This window comes from Biomphalaria glabrata, chromosome 4, assembly GCF_947242115.1.
Source record: "Biomphalaria glabrata chromosome 4, xgBioGlab47.1, whole genome shotgun sequence".
Lineage (NCBI taxonomy): Eukaryota > Metazoa > Mollusca > Gastropoda > Planorbidae > Biomphalaria > Biomphalaria glabrata.
The window spans coordinates 51,765,135-51,784,621 of NC_074714.1; the positions used below are offsets into that span (position 1 = coordinate 51,765,135).

Genomic DNA, 19,487 nt, shown 5'->3' on the forward strand with positions numbered 1-19,487 from the left:
CCGGGACCATTGGGACGACAGTCCAGAGCGCAAACCACACGAACAGGCAGAAGTAGTAATAATAGGCTATTAGTTGCACTCTTAGTCTTATTACTAGATCTGTCCTTGCATTTTTGTTTTGCTTGTCTGTATTGACTATTTCTATAGCTGGTGATTATAGTGAGAACAAAATTTGTCTAGGCCTAATTTATTCGACATGAAACGTAAGGGGACAAAATACGTTTTGAAATGTATGTTTCAGTATGTTTTAGACTTACCAATTGAAAATTACATGAAAAATACCACAATCCCCTATCTATTTCTAAATTCTTTGGCAGATATTTAAGCCCACAAAATCTAGATTTTTGTTAATATCAACTAAACCTGACTAAAGACATGTACTGAATGAAAAGAAATGTTTTTAATTATATGCATATTTTCAAAAACAAGTTAACGACTGAAATTCAATCATAAATATTGAAACGTGTGGGCGCATTAATGTATATTGCAACACAATAAGAAATAAAACATTGCACTTACATGATGATAAAATATTATTTAGAAATAATAAAATTATCAGTGATCAGAACGAACTGTTTTGTTGAGACGGCTTCAACAGTCTGTAGATGAAAGGCTCAGAGAAGAACAAGCAGGTTTCCGAAGAGGCAGATCATGTACAGAGCAGATTTTCGTTTTACGAAATATCATAGAACAAAGTCTTGAGTACCAACAACGGCTAACGATCAGTTTTGTGGACTTCAAAAAAGCGTTTGATAGTGTCCACCGAGAATCACTATGGAAAATAGTTAGAGAATACGGTATCCCAGAAAAATTCGTCCAGATCCTACGACACCTTTACAGTCAGTCTAGTTGCTGCATTAAAACAGAAGAGAGAACAAAAGAGTTTTTTACAATCGAGACAGGTGTGAGACAGGGGTGCATCTTATCTCCCTTCCTTTTCCTCCTAGCCATCGACTACATAATGAGGAGAGCAATGAACCAGACTGCCTTTGGTATTCCATGGCATGAACAACTCCGATTGACGGACTTGGACTTTGCTGATAATGTTGCACTACTCGGGGCTACAAATAAATGCATTCAAGAAATGACGGAGAGCCTAGACAGAGAGGCACCCAAAATTGGCCTCCGCATAAACTTGGATAAGACTAAAATTATGCGAGTTGGATATAAGGCAAAGGGTGTCCCCGTCAGACTTGGCGAGTCAAAGCTTGAAGAGCTGGACAAGTTCACGTACCTTGGCAGCATCATAACAAATGATGGAGATGCTTACCATGATGTAGCATGTCGAATAGGAAAGGCAGGGAGCATTTTCCAAAGGCTGCAGCCTATTTGGACTAGCCAAGCCATTGGACTCGAGACAAAAATACACCTTCTCAACACAATCGTCATTCCAACTGCTACATATGCATGTGAGACGTGGAAGTCATCTGTCAAAATTGAGAAAAGACTAAATGTGGCTCAACAGAGATGGCTGAGACGGATTTTGGGAGTCAGTTACACAGACCGGATCTCAAACAAGGAAATCCTATGCCAAACTGGGAGTCGAACACTTAGTGAGGTTGTGACTGAACGTCGCATGAGGTTTGCGGGACATGTTCTACGTCAAAATGAATTACGCACACCAAGAGTTGCGATAACATGGAAGCCAAAACGAGGAAAGACGTCCTCGTATTACCTGGCGACACACCTTCATGGAGGACCTCAGAACAGTGGACACCAGGTGGGAGGAGGCTTCAGACATTGCCAGTGACAGATCATTATGGAGACAGCTTGCCGCCCAATGCGCCGAACGGCGCGGGAGGACCTAAGTCTAAGTAAGTAAGTCAAGAACGAACACTCTTACAAAAATGTGATTCAAAGACTTTATAGGCCTACTCCTGGGAAGTTCAATTTTGTTATGTATTTAGAACTAAGTTCTTGGGCGTTACATAAACTCTGAATCGAAGTGAAAAGTAATGAACCATCTCTCAATTATGCAAACCTTGAGGAACAATCGCTTTGTCTTTTCGAGGAGCAATTAAATTGTCTTTTGTGTTCTTGCGGTTTGATATAAATAATGGAAAAAAAAACATGCAAAATATAAAAAAAGAATTTTGTAAAACAAAGCTTATATAAAGGCTAGCCAGGAAAACCATTGACTTGGCAGAATTTAGGTCATTGGTTAAAATGCATGACGCGTAGGACGTAATCATCTTTTTTTTAAAGTAACATCTGTATTATATAAAATAAGATAAGAGGGGGCATTACTGCAATATCACTCAATACTGCAAGGTTTATCTACCTGCTTCTATATAAAGCAAAATTGATTGATTACCATAAATTAATTAACTGATAGGTTAATTTCCGGATTAATTGTTGTCATCGACATTAAATTATTTTTCTTCTCCAGGTAGTACTTGTGATCTCCGACTCTGAAATCTTTAGACAGAAACGCGATAAGCTCGTGGAAGGCCTTGAAGAGCTTTCCAGGCAGAAAAGAGTTAATGCCGGAACTGAGCTGTTTAGACAGAAAAGAATTGATCCCAATACTGAGCTCTTCAGACAGAAAAGGACAGACACGGAAAGTGGGCCAGATTTATCCAGACAGGAACGATTAGAGGACAAAAGCGAGTTGAATCTAGCTAGAGAGAAAAGATCAGACGATGAGTCGATTCCACCTAGCAATAAGAACAAAAGGAACACTGAAAAACGGGCAGGATTTCTACGAGGTCTAAGCGATCGAGAAGTCTTCAGACAAAAGAGAGCCGAAAGTGACAATCTGCTCTTCAGACAAAAGAGAGACGAAAGTGACAAACTACTCTCCAGGCAGAAAAGGGTAGAATATTTTGTGCTAGAAGAAGGCGAAGGTTTATCAAGTCAAAAGTGAAATTGATAAAAGAGACTTCTTCTATGGTTACGCATACATGTCAAAGAAAATATAGCGTCTAAAGTTCTTCGATTCAACTCATCTATTCAGAAACATGAATGTGCTTTGAACAAAAACATATTCTGTTAGACAACAGAATCTAAAATCATTAGGCCTACATTTAGATAAAAAATAAGATAGGTTCTAGTCATTCTAGATTAATAATCATTATATTTTATATTATAATGACTCGAGTAGTAGCGATTAACATTAATTAATATATTTGAAAAAAATTTCCTATTACTGTACTAATTTTATATATACGGTAGATCTAGATGTTGTAATGTAAACCAATTCAATTCTTAATTTTTTTTAAACTTTCTTTTCTCTCCCTGTAAATATCTTTTTGTCTCTTACTTTATTGTCAAATTTTTGGAAATAAAAGAAAAATAACCTTAAGCAAAACATTATTGAGCCAGTTCCTTAAGTAATGTCTGTAATCTACAAGAAAAGATTAATAGAAATATTATTTAAATGTTTTAAAAAGATATTAAACACTTTCATATAAAACCAGAACATTTTTTAGAAATTAGGTTTAGAGCCTAAGGCTAAGCCTATATTATTTTTATTTATCAAAAAGTATTTTTTTCTGGCACTTTGCTAGGTTCTTTATATAAACTTTGTTTTTTTGTATTTGTATGGTCTGCTTATAATGTTGTTTGGTCTTGTTAAGCTTTTACATTTTTCTATGTTTTTATATCAACTTTATCATGTGGGGTTATTTAAAGCCTAACATAAATATAATAAATTATGACTCTGAAAAACATTACAAAGCAATTTTGGTTTATGCTTTTTTCTTTCTTGAACATATAAACAGTTGTAACTGGATTATAATATTTCAACTGATTAATAGACTCCATTAGTCAAACTATGTTCATAACATATAATACTTAATTATTTATATTTTATAAGTTGCAAAAAAAGCCATTTAATGTCTTCCATTATCCAAATTAATCTAAACCATATAATACAAATTGCAACGTTAGGTGATGACAGTCAGTCTTGACAAATTCTGTAGTGTTTCAATATGTCCTGCTTATGTTTCATTTACAAATTTGATCATAAAGCTTTTTTAATTAAAATCTAGTTTTCAGCTCCCTGGACTAATGTGTCGGCTATTTCAAACAAATGCATGCACAAAAAAGGTTAGGTAGCCACTCTTCACTTTAAAAAAAGAAATCCTACCAGCCACACCAAAACAAAAAAAAAAAAAAGCTCTAGATCAAAGATACCCAATATTTTTTGGTCTTGGCCATATAGAGCTCACACAGGAGAGGCATGGTCCAAATCACCCCTGAAATCATCAAGTCCAACTGACCCTTCACTGCTTCATGAACAGTCTTAAAATGTGCATCAAGTTTCTTAAGTTCAATGTTAGAATCTAGAATAAAGACACAGAAGCACACAAACAAATTCTGATATTGTTACTAAATATTTATTGAATGGATTTCATAACATGTTTATTTTTTTTTTAAAGCACCAAGCAAAGAAAAATAAACAAAAGACAAAAAAAATTATCCTTTGACATTTAATGCAAAAAATATAAATAAATAACATTGAAAAATATCAGCAACTGTCAGTAAATATCTTATGTATTACATTTCATGATGAAAACATAGTGACACAATTTAGTTTTATTGTAACTTAGCTAAACAATGAACTTTGACATACAGTTAAAACATTTGTTTTTGTAGGCTAATTGACTAAAATGTTTTCTACATTTAAATTTTGTAGAAACAATTTTTAATAGTTTAGAAAAGCTTTATACAAGTAGAAAAAACAAACAAACTCTGAACTATTACAAAGTCTGAGACTGACTATCTGGCTCTGTCTGTTTCATAATTTGCATTCCAGTAACAGAATAATGGACATGTATACATCAGTCAAAATGAAATTTCACGATTAAACAAATATTTATCTCAATGTATAAGAAAACAGAATATTTCAATATCATATAATACAAAAGTCATTGAACATATTTTAGCAAGAAAAAATTACATTTCAAGTCATACATTTCAAAATATTATTGATGATATAATACGAGCAATACAATATTTCAGTCACAAGGTGGAAAATCTATCATCATTATACATATGAGGGACAATGGAAATCTACCTCTGAAGATAAGTGCAGTAGAAAGGGTAGTAATATAAACCCAACCCTCCTGATAGACATCTGCTTTGTCAGTGTTAGAGGTGACAAAATGTGTAGTCATAGCAAGGTGTACATAGCCATGTGAAATACTGCACTTTTCTTCAACCTCGTATCAAAGGCAATGTGTTATACATGTATTATCATCAGCTAATGCTCAAAAAACAATCATTCAGTTTTTATCACTGAAAAACAATCATCTCATTAAGTTTGATATCTAAAAAAAAAATAGTCACAAACAAACAGATATTTGTTTTGCAAATGTCACATGATCAGATCTATACACAATCAGACCACAGGTTTTTAAAACAAGTCAAAAACATGAACAAGGGCATCAACTCTAAAGTTGTGATTGAATTTGTTTTACCTTTCTTTATGGTAGTCCTACCATGGACAGCAGTTCTCTACTTGCTTGTACTCGCAGGGTAGAACTCTACTTATCCACAGCTGGGACCCATAGCAAAGAACATATAGGGAAGGTGTCATCAACATCATTATTTAAGTTGGGATCTATCTGGGGCCCAGTGCATAAAACATATGGAGTGTCATCAACACTATTGTTTAAGTTGGGATCTAAAGACACTTTTTAATCCTCAAGAACATATCTTCCTTTGTCATCGACAGCATGATACATTCACATTAATCATTTCTTTGTAAAATACCAGAACAACAATATAATAGCAATGGTATTGTTAGAAAATATGTCTCTTTGTAAAACAGTAGTACTCTATTACCATTCAAACATTAATGAACTATTGATAATCTTTCACCATTTATCCTTCTTGATCACTATTATTTTTATTAAATAAGTAGTAACTAATTTCTCCTTGCTTCCCATAAATCTACATCACTGGCAAGAGTTAAATACCCTGGCAATGCTTCCCAGCCTCATTATAGTACTTGGATGGAAGAGGTCATTAAAGGAGATGATTAGAGACCAACAGGGAAGCAAAACAGAACCCCCTGTTGGGTTGCCTAAGAACTAAACCCATTGCAATGCTGGAGATGGTAGAAAGCTCCAACAAACATATTTACACACTGTTCCTCAAGGGAACGTTTTTCAATGGCAAATACCTGCATGGCTGATGCGGTACAGAGAAAGAATATAGGGGAGTTTCCTTGGTGTGCTCAACCTTGCCTCTAACTTGTGTCTTGGAATTCAAGCCGCCATCAGTAACAGGGATGTCAAAAAATTTACATCTGTGTAGATCCTTCCCAGACGGAACATTTTTTTTAAAGACAGGTTGATGGAGGCAAGCTTCTGTGAGCCCTGAGTTCCAAAAACACTCAACTTTTAGGACAATATAAAGAATTGAATACACATGAATTAAAGTAAAATTCAAGTTATGTTTCTGTTTCAATTATTACATTCAGGGGGTATCAGAAGGCCAAAAGTGCAGTTTTGATTTACAATAGTTATAACATAACTTTAAAAAAAAAACTTTTTTTTTATTTTAGAGCAATGAATATTGTTTTGAACTATTCTTCTGACATACTAAACTAAAACAATGTTACCAGAAAGAAAAAATAATCAGAGTTTTCAAGGAACATTTTAAACAAGATAACGATCAATCATTCTGTTTTACAGACTGAAAAGGCTATACATTTAGTCAATATTTATAACATTTTAATTCATTCGACAAAAAAAGAATGTAATGCATTTGACAAAAAAAAAAAAAAAAAAATCTCTATAAAAATAAATATTTTGTACATAAATATTTTGTGTGTTAAGTTTCATCCTTCAATAGCAGCACAGTAACTAATGGGATTTAGTATGAATACTTAGAACACTGATAATGATGTCAACACAACAGGAGGTCAAAGTCATCACATGTTCTTCTAGAAAAAAAATATACACAACACAGACCACAATAACAACAACTGTAATATAGTTGTTCTTTGTCCGAAGTGAAATCTAGGAAATGGTTTAACACTATATGCACAATAAGTGTGTAAACACCACGCAGGAGTACCTCTATTGTTGACTATTCCTTAGAATATATCTTTTGATGAAAGCTATATTGTTCATTCTGATTTATGTAGGTATTCCTATGAGATAGTAAATTGATAACTAGGTCATGACTAGACAATAGACAGTGAATATTTATACAAACAACTTTTTTTTTTTCCTGCTATGCACTTCACAGAATAAAAAATATGCTAAATCTGGATCGAGTATAGAATGTTTTTTTCATAACAAGAGTAACTTTTTTCTTCATTGAACATGTAATACCATTTAGAGTAGTTCTTATCTTATCAATTATTATTGTAAGAGAACTTAAATGTCATACATGTAATAAGTGTTAATTTAGTCATACATAATAATTAGAGACTTAAAATCTGCTAATTAATAGTGAACACTTTTCTATGTAGCCTAACTTAAACATGAAAAATTAAATAGCTGCTTCTGTTTTGTGTAGATTCCATAAATATAGAAAGCTGATAAATTTTCACATTTGTGTCATGTATGCTATAATTTAAATTTATTAATCTACTGTGCTAAATTATTATCTCAGAAAATTATATATAAAAACATATCCAGACTTAGTCTTTATTTAGCTGCTAGGGGTTCATTTATTATTACATGCTCTAATTTAAAGAAATTCCTTTTAGCAAAAATTGAGATTATGTTGAAACACTAATTTTAATTGACACAAAAGGATGTTTTGAATGTGAGATCTAGTTTAGATTGAAATTTGTGAGCCAACAATCTTTAAATGTGACTTAAACTTGAAAGTTGGCATTATACATGCGACCTTTCCTTAGGCCTAATATCAGTTTGAACATGACATGGTTCCATGGGACTTTTGATGCACATTAAAGGTTTGAATGTGACATTAAAACTATATTCACCACAGTTCAAATTTAATAACTATTAATGTAACATCACATGTTTATGAAGGAACAGCAAGACAGTTTATGATGCTGTGTCAGCACCAAAGAACTGGCCAAGAAAATTGTCTTGTGGATTTATTATAAAGAAAGACTTTGACATGTATCTCACAGGATTTTAAGGAGACTAACATTTAGAAATGGGTTAGTTCATCCTGAAATTCTGACATTGAGTCATTGGGAATAGACTCCCGTTTGGTATCAACAGAATAATCCATGCTTTCTCTTCGGTCTTTCTTACTGCCTAAGGGAAAGTTGGCACCATGGCTGGTGTTGCCAACTTTGTCGGATTTGGTTCCATTTAAGTTTGGATGCCAACTACTGGTTGTATGAAGCTGATGTGGGTGTGGATGACATCCATTGCCACTTTTTATAGCTAAGCTCATTTTTGTGCTCATCTGACCACTGAATCCACTTCCATTGCTATTGCTTTGAAACCTGTTGTCAACTGCTTTGGATGTGTAGTCTGAATTGCTTGATTTGTATGGGCCACGCCTTCGCTTGAGTGTCCCTGTCTTGAAAAGCTGTATCCATGCCAGTTTGGCCTCTGGGTTGAACAGGCAGCGAAAGACAAAGATCAGGAAGCCCTGCAGAGAATTGCAGATGCAGAAGATGTAGCTGAAAACCAGTTTAGCTTCATTGATGGCCAGGGGCCCAAACACCCACGTGATTCCCAGCAGAAACATCACTGTAAAGGCTCCTCTGATTTGTGCAGGTGTGATGGTGACAGTCTCAGTGGTCAACTGCTGCTGTGGAGAAGTCAAAAGTTGAATTCATGGAATATAATAAGACACACACTCATCCAGTTTTAAACAAGTGCTTTTTGTTTACATGTTTCAGATGTTTCTTTAGAATACAAAATTATATTACACCTCCAACCCAAAACTTCTGTAGGATAGAAAGGGGTTGGCAGTAAGTAGGGTTTGAACCCAAGATCATCAAGACAACAGTAATGGTTATACCATACTGGTATAACAAAAAATAGTTGTTAAAAAAATTAAATTTTAAATATCTAACTAAAAAATATAAAATTTTAGGGCAGGCTTGAAGAATGCATTTGTGTCTTCCACTAAATAAAACATAAAAAAAAATATGTAAACATTTTAAAATACTTTGGGTGATTAAAAAAGTCATTAACAGTTGGAGAAAAATCCAGTTGATTATAGTGAAAGTTCTTATTAAATTTCAAATGTTTTAAAAATATTATAAAATGCTTTCAATTAATCTGTAAATATGTTGGTCTTTTTAGAATTAAAGGGAAGTCATCCAATAAATATTGAACTTAAGAAATATTTTCAGATAAAAATAAAATTACCTGAAATTTGGGCTTCAGAATGACTCTTGATACCATAATGAACACTACAGTGTTAATAAGAATAATGAGGCAACAAGGGGCAATCAGGGCACTGTAGTAGGCAGCAGCATTTTGACTGGTAAGGAAACAACTGTAAAAGTAAACAAAAAAAAAGTCATTTACATAGAGTCAACCACATATACTAAGGTTATTAATCGACAATTCGAAGTGGATTAACTTTTCTGGGCAAGCCTGTAAAAAAAATGTGGACATTTGTGTTATCGTTAAAGCAGAATATCAAAAAGTAGAAATGTGAAAAAAAAAAAGAAATATTTTTGGTTTCAGATGATGCTGAAGCGCACACTTAAAATGGTTGAAGTATAGCAGCTTAATCTTAATTTTCAACACAAACATGTTGTAAGACTTGGCAAATGATATAAGATGGAAATTGAAAGGTATAACTTAATAAAAGCCACCCTTTAATTTTGAAAACTAAATCCAAGGACTTAAATTTAGGCATCTGTCTAAAAACTAAAATTTACATTTAACACTGCCTGTAAAAATGGGAGAAGTTGGTAGCAGTATGCTGAACATTTTTGTGAAACACAAAATTACAAAAATTATTTCAACTCACATTTCTCTTGGCTCTTGATCATTATGATAGCTGTAGATATCTACTGCAGCAGTGATGCCAACTATCAAAAGTGGTACTCCTGAAAAGTTTTTACAACAGATGACTGTTACGGTCGTAGCGCAGCATGGTGTGAATGACAAATGGTGCGAATGTGGTTATTGATGGAAGGGAGGTTTAAAAAAGAGGAAGCCGGAAAATATGGACATGAACAGAGATTTCAATATTATGATTACATTCTTTATTTATAAGAACATTAAAGTGTTTATAAAAATAGAACCTGAGAGTGTCTGCTTATTTTTGAAGAGTCTTGAGCCATAACAAGTTGTATTATCATAAATAATAACAAGTAAAATATAGTAATATTGTTTGTGTTTTGTTCAACTTAACTTTCTCTCAAAGCCTGTTAAAATATATTTCTACAACAACGGCTTAAGTTACTTGATACCTACCCCAGGCTGCTATACATCGCTTCAGTAAGTAGTATCCTTCATACTTTGAGAAGACTGTGACAAGAGCCTGATACATCTCAATGGCTTCAATTAACATCCACATGAAGGCTCCAAGGATGAAATAGTGCAGGAGAAGTGCCACAACCACACAGCCAACATTACTGCATCAAACAAAAAATGGTCAAATGATGTGCAGGATTCTTCTTAATAAAATTATATATTTGTATCCATTAATATATTAGACATAAAAATAATATAAAATGCATACAAAAAAAGGGGAATATTTTTTTTTCAATGTGTATAATTTGTAAACTAATTTTGTTTTAATCCATACATTACAAGTAACCTTTCATTTCATGCAACCTGATTATAATAACACACAAATCTACAATTTAATCCAAAAAAAAATAAATGCTAACATATTATTCTAACCCAACAACATTACATATATCTTTTAAAAAAATCTTTAAATATAACTTAAGTTGGACATGTTTGTTAAATTTATATGTTCCATACCTAAAAAAAAACAAAAAAAATTGCTTTTTTTTTTGTGTTTTTTTTTAGCACTACAAGCTGAATCTCATTGCAAAATTAAAATCACAAATATCTGACTCACCTATAGCCTGAGACATCAACAGAACCAACCAGAAAGATTATGTTCAAAAAAATTAAAGAAAAGCCAAGTTGGATCAGAATTTTACCAGACTTTTCTTTGTTTAGACATCTGTGATGTAAAAATAAAAAGTAATCATTAAATTAAATTAAAATTATAATTGTATTTAAGATAAACAGCAGCACCTCAAACAGCCCAAGAGAGTTGAAACACTCATTGTGATAATCCACCAGATGATATCAAAATTAAATATCAATATCACACTACAGTGGATCCCTGGACACATTGGCATCATGGGAAATGAAAAGGCAGATAAGATATCAAAGGCAGGTTCATCTATGGAACAACCAGATAGACCTGTTAACTACCTCACCCTAAGGTCAATGTTAGTCAACAATCACAAAGAGGAGTGGCTCAACCAATGGGCATCAGGAAACACAGGCAGAGCCATGTACAGAGAAATGACTACGCCTAACAAACTGGACAGTATTAACTTCCATCCCAACAAAGAACAATCTACAATCTTCCAACTAAGAACAGGACACACACCACTATTAAATTACCACCTGAACAAAATAAACTCCACACAACTACCCCTTTGCAGACACTGCGCCCACCCCTTTGAAACCCCAAACCATATCATCTTTAAATGCCCCTCCCTAATCCACCTTAGGCAGACCCTACTTCCACTACAGCCCAACATAAGCAACACCCTGTACGGCAGTGCTGAACAACTGAAGAAAACAGCACACTTTTTTCCCTTGGCACAGTCTGCAAAAGAGCTCACATCTCAGCAGCAATAAAGCTGGCTAGAAGAAGAAGAAGATAAACTTGAAATCTTGTTAAACATTATGAATAAATTGGGAATGTGGCCAAACCTGAAAAGGCAGTACGTCAAGACTGTGAGGAAGAGACATGCCAGAGAGATACCGCATCCAATGTAGGTTATGTAGGTCAGGGCATCCTCATGGACTTTAGAGAAACGTTGAGCTGGTGATGTATCCTACAAAAAAAAATTTCTTAAAAAACTAGAAGAAACAACAACAGATACAAATATTGAACAAAATTGGTATATTTCTTATAAATGGTGAGAGTTACCTATTTATGCAATCTTAATATATTAATAAAAAAAAAATATTTTTTATTTTAAGTCCATAAATTTATTAAAGTAGATAAGAGGCTCCCTTCATTAAAAATTGAGAATTCCCTAACAATTGTATTAAAATTAATGTAAGTTTTATTTTCTCAACTTGATCAAATCAAGTAGGGAAATCAAAAGCTGATGCTACATCCTTAATATAGAGTTTTCACAAGAGCCCTTTTAGTTGTTAAAAATGTGAAGTTAGATTTATCTAATTCTTGCTGAAGTTCATTTAACTTAAAATATCTATAAGGCAAATAGTTAAAATTGAAAAAACTAAATATTAAACTGACCATCAGTACAGCAAAACTAGTGAGATGATTGGAGTGACAGATGACCATATCTAAGTCATCTTCAAATTGTGTCACCCCTTCAGTTGACCAAGTGCTTGCTAAGAGAAAAAAAAAATTAAACATTATTATTATTAACTCTTTCTCTCCTAATCGACGATACCATCATTGATTTGACCTTATGAAATGAAATTAAATTAATATTTAATTTTAAAAGCCCTTCTTTATGTAATATAGAAGGAGCATGCATTCTACTTTAATCCTATACCAAATAAAACATTTTCTGAACACTACGAACAAAGCTATTGAAGCTTAATCATAATAAGGTAGTGAAATAGTAATGAGAAAAATGAATTCCGTCTGAATGTTCAAAAATAATTACGGAGGGAAAGAGTTAATCATGTAAATTTCTCACATCTCCTGAAATCATTAAATATCAAAAGCAATGTTTAACTCTTTCTCTCGTTATTTATATTCCACGTTCCAACGGAATTATTCATTTTGCTCATTAGTATTTCAGTATCATGTTTTGATTAAGCTTCAATAACTTTTTTGTTTGTTATCAGAAAGTGTTTCATTTGGTATAGAGTTAAATTGGAAAGCATGCTCTTTTTATACAACACAAAGTAAAGTTTATAAAATCAAATAATGATTTAATTTAATGAGGTCAAATCAACGATGGTATCATCAATTAGGAGAGAAAGAGTTAAGAATTTTTTAAAAATATTTACGAACACTTTTTGTTTTCTTTCAGATTGAAACTTTGATTCCGATAAATATGTTTTGAAATAAATGTTCTCCAGTTGTAGAAAAATTTACTAGGACTAAGAAATACTTTTCATAAATTCATTTCATTCAAATTCATTGAAGTATCTAAATATTTCAAAAATATTATTACATAAAACTTTGTCAAGACCATTCATCCAAAAGAATTCAGGAAAATTAACAATAACAGACATGCACATAGAAAAGAACATTACCAGTAGTATCCCAGAACACACAAGTGTGGTTCACACCAGCCTGAAATGACAATTAGGAAAAAGTAAGACCTATATCTAAAGAACAAACAATGAGCAATTATAATTAATAATCTTCTAAATCAACCCAGATTCAAAGTTTGTCTAATGTATCTTAGTACAGTCTAACGTTGTCGAAAGTGAAGCAGTTCTCTATTCAAATCAGGACTTATGGACAAACACCTTTAGCTAAAAACCAATGAGTACCATACAATAAATTAAATCTTTCACCAGCATTTCAATATCATCTAAATTATGTGGAAAAACACAAAATATTTTACAACTAAAACACTCTAAACCAAATTGATTTTATCCTTTGTTCTGCATATAAGCTCAGTAATTACACATCATTTTTAATCCCAAAATACTAATGAATAAAAATATAAGAAGACCTAAAAAAACAATTTGAAAAGGTATTTAAAGTAAGGAAAACACAAACCTGAATCTTTGGTATTTGAATAATTACAGGGTCTGTTAAATTGTACAGTTCTCTCCCTTTGACTGTTGCAGAGATAACTCTCTGATGCCCCAGATATTGACTTGCTATGGTACCAAGCTGATCGAATCCTTCAATTGGAACAAACAACTGAGATCTTTTGTAGCCAATGAACTGTAACCTGATGTCCCCAGAGGAGCTGTTGTTGCTGTCACTAACTGCAGAAGTGGGAAGTGCTATGCTGACATTATGCTAGAAATAAGAAAAAATTCAGTAGCATGTTTGTTTTTCCTTTGGTTAAAGGCTGACGAACTTAGTACTATGTTGACCACAGCAGTAACTGCTATTCAGGGCTGACCACAACACTAACTACTATAAAGGGCTGACCACAACACTAACTTATTTAGGGCTGACCACAACACTAACTTATTTAGTGCTGACCACAACACTAATGTATTTAGGGCTGACCACAACACTAACTTATTTAGGGCTGACCACTTAAATGCTGTTTAATTCTAACATAGAAAAAGAACTTCACAACAAATTCTCTATGCTTTCCAACCGATTTTCTTCTGACTAAATTTGTAAAATGTTTTGAAACATGTTCTGGATGTTCCTTCAGAGTTGAAGAATCTACATCCGTGCCCAAACCTCCCGCAGGATGACAGGGGATGGCAGTGCACAGTGCATAGCGTATGAACCCGGGACCATTGAGATGACCAAACAACAGTCTAGCATGCATAGCGCACATCCAGGCAGCTGGCTGGCTTGCTAGATTCAAACTCACACATTTCACACAACCATCCGTTTCATTGCCCCCTCTATTAGAACCTGATTTCTAGATGATAATTTTCACAAAAGGCATATGTCTCCACATGTAAATATTCACATTTGACTAAAATAACTAAATTTAGAAATCCTTCAGGATAGAAGACTTAAAAGTAAAGTAGCAATTACACATAAAACACTGAACCATAATCTTCAAATACAAAAACAAAATGTAATAAAATACTTAGAAAGACACAAAGTTAAAGGAACATTTCTCGTTCCAGATGCTAGGACAAATTTGTATGAATGCTCTTTCTTCCCTAGTGCTATTAGAGCATGGAATGAGTTGCCTGAGCTAGCCAGGAAAACCAGTGACTTGGCAGAATTTAAGTCATTGGTTAATATGCATGACTAGATGAATGATGCATAAGACGTAATCATCTTCTTTTTTAAAGAGAAATCTGTAATTTATAAGATAAGATATTGTCTAAATAACCAAATGTCTCATTGTTTTTTAATGTAGGAAAAATCCATAATGAAGTTATTAAAATGATGTATTATATTGTTATGGCATTTTCTGAAAACATTTCAGTAACACCATGAATGAAATGATTGACTGTTAAAGTTCCTTACTGCAGGGATAGCCTCAGTTTGGTTAAAGTTCAATTCAACTTCAAACGTGTAATTTTGATGCTCTTTGACTGTTTCAAGAAGCATTGCTTTCAGTTCAAAATCTTTTGTTGGTACTGTTACCTCCCCTTTCTCAGTCAGGTTGACCTCAGAAGTAAAGTTGTCCAGAAACAGTCTCAACCTTTACAATGATACCAAAAAAAAATAAAAAAAAATCAGAAAATGAAGATTTTTTATTGACCTAATTAGTAGGAAAGGGCAGTGTCCAAGAGAGAGAGAGCAAGTAATCAAAAAAACACTTTTGTCTCTTTAAAATATATAAACACTTTTAAATTGTATACAGAATGATTTGCTTTCCACTATTCATATAACTATAAAACCTTCATCAACATAGTAAACAAATATTTCTCACTTTGCTACAACTCTAGCTTTAGATGCAAGGAAGGAATGAAATAATGTTTCCATGCCCTGAATCTTAAGAATTGTTGAAATCACATTATTGTTTCTTAAAGCCTCATAATTGAGAAATTTTCACAAAAGGGCCCTGCCACTAAATACTATATAAAAATGTGTTCAGATCTGTATCATCTATTACAATTTTATTTTCACAGAACAGTCTATAAGTGAGGTGCATAAATTGAAATCAATAGATCTACAAGCTATATCAAGAAAAGATACAGTGCTGTTTCTTCGGATATATGGAGAATGGGGCATTGCTGTGTGGTTGACATCATTCCAACCATGACTAATGCCCAGGCATTCATCTCTTTTCTATGAGATGTTTCATAGTACCTTCGCAACTGAAAGATGCCATATGATAGTCTAGTCTCACACCCTATTAGCTTAGGAAATGATAAACAAACTCTCTTGAAAAGAAAGTAATATAAATTCAAAACAATTTCTAGACAAAAGTGAATTTACAAGCCTGAAGATTGCTTTACAAGTCTAGTCTTTAGCTCTAGTTCTTACTTTGTGTTTGTACTGCTGACTTTCTCTGCTTCATAGCTGACAGAAGTGTTGACACGTCCAAGGTTCCCAATCACATTAAAAGCAATGGTGGCATACTAAACAAAACAAAAAAATGAAAATAAATGTAAAATTTCTCATTTGTACTTGTATAATCAGAAACATTCATAAGCCTGGCTCTAAAGACCAGATAGAACTAGACATTTAACAAAACTTAAAAAAGGGCATGACATTTCAGAAAGACACAGATTTAGCCAATAGAATTGGAGAGGCAGAAGATATGATGGAAGAACAATGAAAAGAAATAATGCCTCAATTCTGGAGGAGAAAAGAATGTGGTAGATACTATTATAAAGTATCTTAAAGGATGGGCTGAAGATTTCATAAATTCTTGGACCTTTAGGTATAGCTAAAATAAAAATAGATTTTTGTGTGGATAAACTAATGTCACTAGTAAGTATAGTGCTAAACTAAATTTGGTTTCCCTCTGGATTTCTCAAGTAAAAAATCTAAGTTGATAAAATTGGAAATGACTCAAAATAGAAATCCTCATAAAGTGATTGACTTTAAATCTTGGTCAAGATTGGAATTGAGATTTTTAGCATTTTTAGGACACCTCTGCATCCATCCAACTGGGTAACTGACCTTAATTTGGGAAATTAAAGGTCAGTGTGCAGGTCACATGACACCCTTGTTAAACATCAGCTATAGAAACAGATGACATTTACATACTCTGCCCTATAGATCACATGGTCTAAAAGGGGAACTTGTTTTCTCTCATGAAGCTTGCTGTTATTTTAGTTCAGCCCATGAAAACTCTACATCAAAGGCAGCAGACAATATAAGTGTTATAATGCAGACTCACACTGATATTTATAACAGTCTCGTTATATAGATCCCACAATGCTTCTGTGAAAAATATGACTTGCTTAGCTGTCAACTTGGATGGGTCGGACGTCTGGTCCAAAAGATTGTTGAGTCTCTGAGAGACATTACCAGATGCTTTATCCAAAATGATAGTAATGAAGAATATTTAATGAAAAAAAATATTTACAATTGATTATGTAGTATAAAAAATGTATCATAATGATTAACAAAGTTGAATGCAAAATACAAATTATAAAAAAAACAATAGCAATAAACCAATAATTTACAGATATGTGCATCATTTTATAGACAAGATAAGAAAAGCTAAACTGGTGTTTGTCTTTCCTCAACAAATGTAATTATTATAAATCTAATGTTTATAAGTAATTTAAACAAAACTGAAAATTTATGATACTTTACACAGAGATAAATTAACTTACATGTACTGAGCTTATCAATTAAAAACTACTTACTCATAAGGCATTGCAATCTTTTATTTACACAGACACAGCCTTCTTTATCTTCCAGGCAGGTTGCACTGATATCGCATCTGGAGCCTATCCACTCTGCAGGGCAGTCACACTTGAACTCTGTGAGAGACAGATTTGTGCACAGCCCTCCATTCTGGCACTCATTGACATAGCAGGGAACTACCAGGCTGCAGTCATGCGAGGAATACCCAGGCAGACAGTCACAGCTGTAGCCACCGTCACTTTGGGTCACACAAGTGCCCCCATTCTTACACTTGCCCGAGCTGTAGCAGGGGTCAGCCTGCGAGCAGTCTGATAATATAAAGCCTGGCTTGCATTTGCAGCTGTAGCTTGTCTCTTGTTTGTCAGGTAAGCATTGGCCATCATTCTGGCAGGGTTGGCTGTAGCAAGGGTCAAACTTGGAGCAATCATCCAGGCTGTATCCTGGACGGCATGCGCAGTTGTAGCCGTTTGGTGGTTCAAGATTACAACTGCCTCCATTTTTACAAGGCTACAGAAAAAAAGATAAAAATAAAGGAAAATTAATTAAGAAATTGTTTTAATAAGACAAGTTTGAAAGAAAATATGAAAAATAAAAAAAAAAACTTTTTAAAAGTTATATTAATTGTAATTGTATCAATTAGTTTTGATCAGTCACATAAATATATGAAAGATCGACTTAGACATATAAATCTGTGTGATATAAATAATTGTTTTTGTTTAGCTTTTAGCTTTCTCGATGTTATGATCCTATCACTTTCTGAACGGGGGAGGGAAGAAGGCAGTATCTTGGTGAATGTTTACATTATAATTTTTTAAAGGCATTAAAAAAAAGTTCACTCAGGGCTCAAGAGTCCTCAATGGGACTAATTAAACTTATACCACCACATCTGTCAAGTATGATTTCTTTCCCTTGTTCAAGATACCAAACAAAAAATTATTTACCAATAGTTAATTAATAATTGGTTCATTTTCTTTGTGTTGTCAGGTAAAATAATAGTGCAAAATTTCAGCTTAATCCGAGATTGGGTGTGGGAGAAATAATGTGTACAAACTTTTTACCATACAGACAGACATGGTGAGTTGATATAAACTTTGTAAAAAGTACTAAGAATCATATTTTTTAAACTAATACAATAAGAAACAATAAGAATAGGCCTAAATGTGAAATAACATAACCCTTACAAGAAGCATCAAGATATTAATTGGTTTATAAAAAACAGTAAAGTCTAGAACTAGGCTACAGCTAGATTAAATTATTTTAACGGAAAAGCATACGTTTTTGCAAAACATTTTTTTGTAGAATTCTTGGTTAATGATAATAAAAGCATTTAAATTCTATTCATGATAGTTATGGTGTTTAGGATAAGACTTGCAAAGCAGTCCAGTGCTGGATTTATCTATAGACAACACAAGCAATAGCTTATTGCAGATAAGGAGCCCCCACCCCCCCAGAATATTTTGTACTCATTTTGAAAAAAATCTAGAATCTAGAGATATATTATAGAATCTAGATGTTTCTGTTTAATCAAATACTTTGTTAATGTAGAAGTTATAACAGAACTGACCTGAGACAAACACTGGTCAACAAAAGTACAGTTTTGTCCATACCAACCAAGCAGACATGTGCAGTTGTAGAATGGTTTATAGTCCGTATCTTCCGTTTTGTTGTTGCCATCAAAACTGAGGCATTGACCTCTGTTTTTGCATGGCAAGGTCAAGCAAGCGTCATAGTTGGTGCAGAAGGGGTCCCCATAGTAACCAGCATTACATTCACATCTAAATGTTGATAAACAAGAGCAACGTTTAAAAATAACATTAAAAACAATACTTTAAAAAACAAGTGATTTTAAAAATTCATTGCAGTATGTGGAAGAAGTGGAAAACAAGTTATTTCTATTGGAATATGGAATGATTACACTTGACTCTTGATAGTCTGACACACACAAGTTATTTCTATTGGAA

General features: G+C 33.3%; 2 protein-coding genes across 7 annotated transcripts in view; one reads left to right on the forward strand and one right to left on the reverse strand.

Annotated features, from left to right (window-relative positions):
• Nucleotides 1-3,682, forward strand: part of LOC106068454 (uncharacterized) — a 6,977-nt gene extending 3,295 nt beyond the window's left edge. For all 3 annotated transcript variants that reach the window (XM_056028180.1, XM_056028178.1, XM_056028179.1), the window contains exon 3: nt 2,390-3,682. In XM_056028180.1, coding sequence (XP_055884155.1) covers nt 2,390-2,866 — 477 coding nt within the window. In that variant the 3' untranslated portion in view covers nt 2,867-3,682. The remainder of the gene's footprint in view (nt 1-2,389) is intronic.
• A 319-nt stretch (nt 3,683-4,001) lies between these two features.
• The window catches only part of LOC106068456 (adhesion G protein-coupled receptor E2-like), a 123,954-nt gene continuing 108,468 nt past the window's right edge, over nt 4,002-19,487 (reverse strand). For 3 of the 4 annotated variants that reach the window (XM_056028169.1, XM_056028171.1, XM_056028168.1), the window contains 14 exons: nt 19,091-19,301; nt 17,526-18,033; nt 17,051-17,187; nt 16,189-16,283; nt 15,223-15,400; nt 13,825-14,073; nt 13,350-13,389; nt 12,373-12,470; nt 11,817-11,941; nt 10,942-11,049; nt 10,326-10,486; nt 9,877-9,955; nt 9,264-9,393; nt 4,002-8,697 (listed from right to left, as the gene is read on the reverse strand). In XM_056028169.1, the coding sequence (XP_055884144.1) occupies nt 8,083-8,697; nt 9,264-9,393; nt 9,877-9,955; nt 10,326-10,486; nt 10,942-11,049; nt 11,817-11,941; nt 12,373-12,470; nt 13,350-13,389; nt 13,825-14,073; nt 15,223-15,400; nt 16,189-16,283; nt 17,051-17,187; nt 17,526-18,033; nt 19,091-19,301 (2,734 nt within the window). In that variant the 3' untranslated portion in view covers nt 4,002-8,082. The remainder of the gene's footprint in view (nt 8,698-9,263; nt 9,394-9,876; nt 9,956-10,325; nt 10,487-10,941; nt 11,050-11,816; nt 11,942-12,372; nt 12,471-13,349; nt 13,390-13,824; nt 14,074-15,222; nt 15,401-16,188; nt 16,284-17,050; nt 17,188-17,525; nt 18,034-19,090; nt 19,302-19,487) is intronic. The other variant, XM_056028170.1, reaches the window with a different exon arrangement.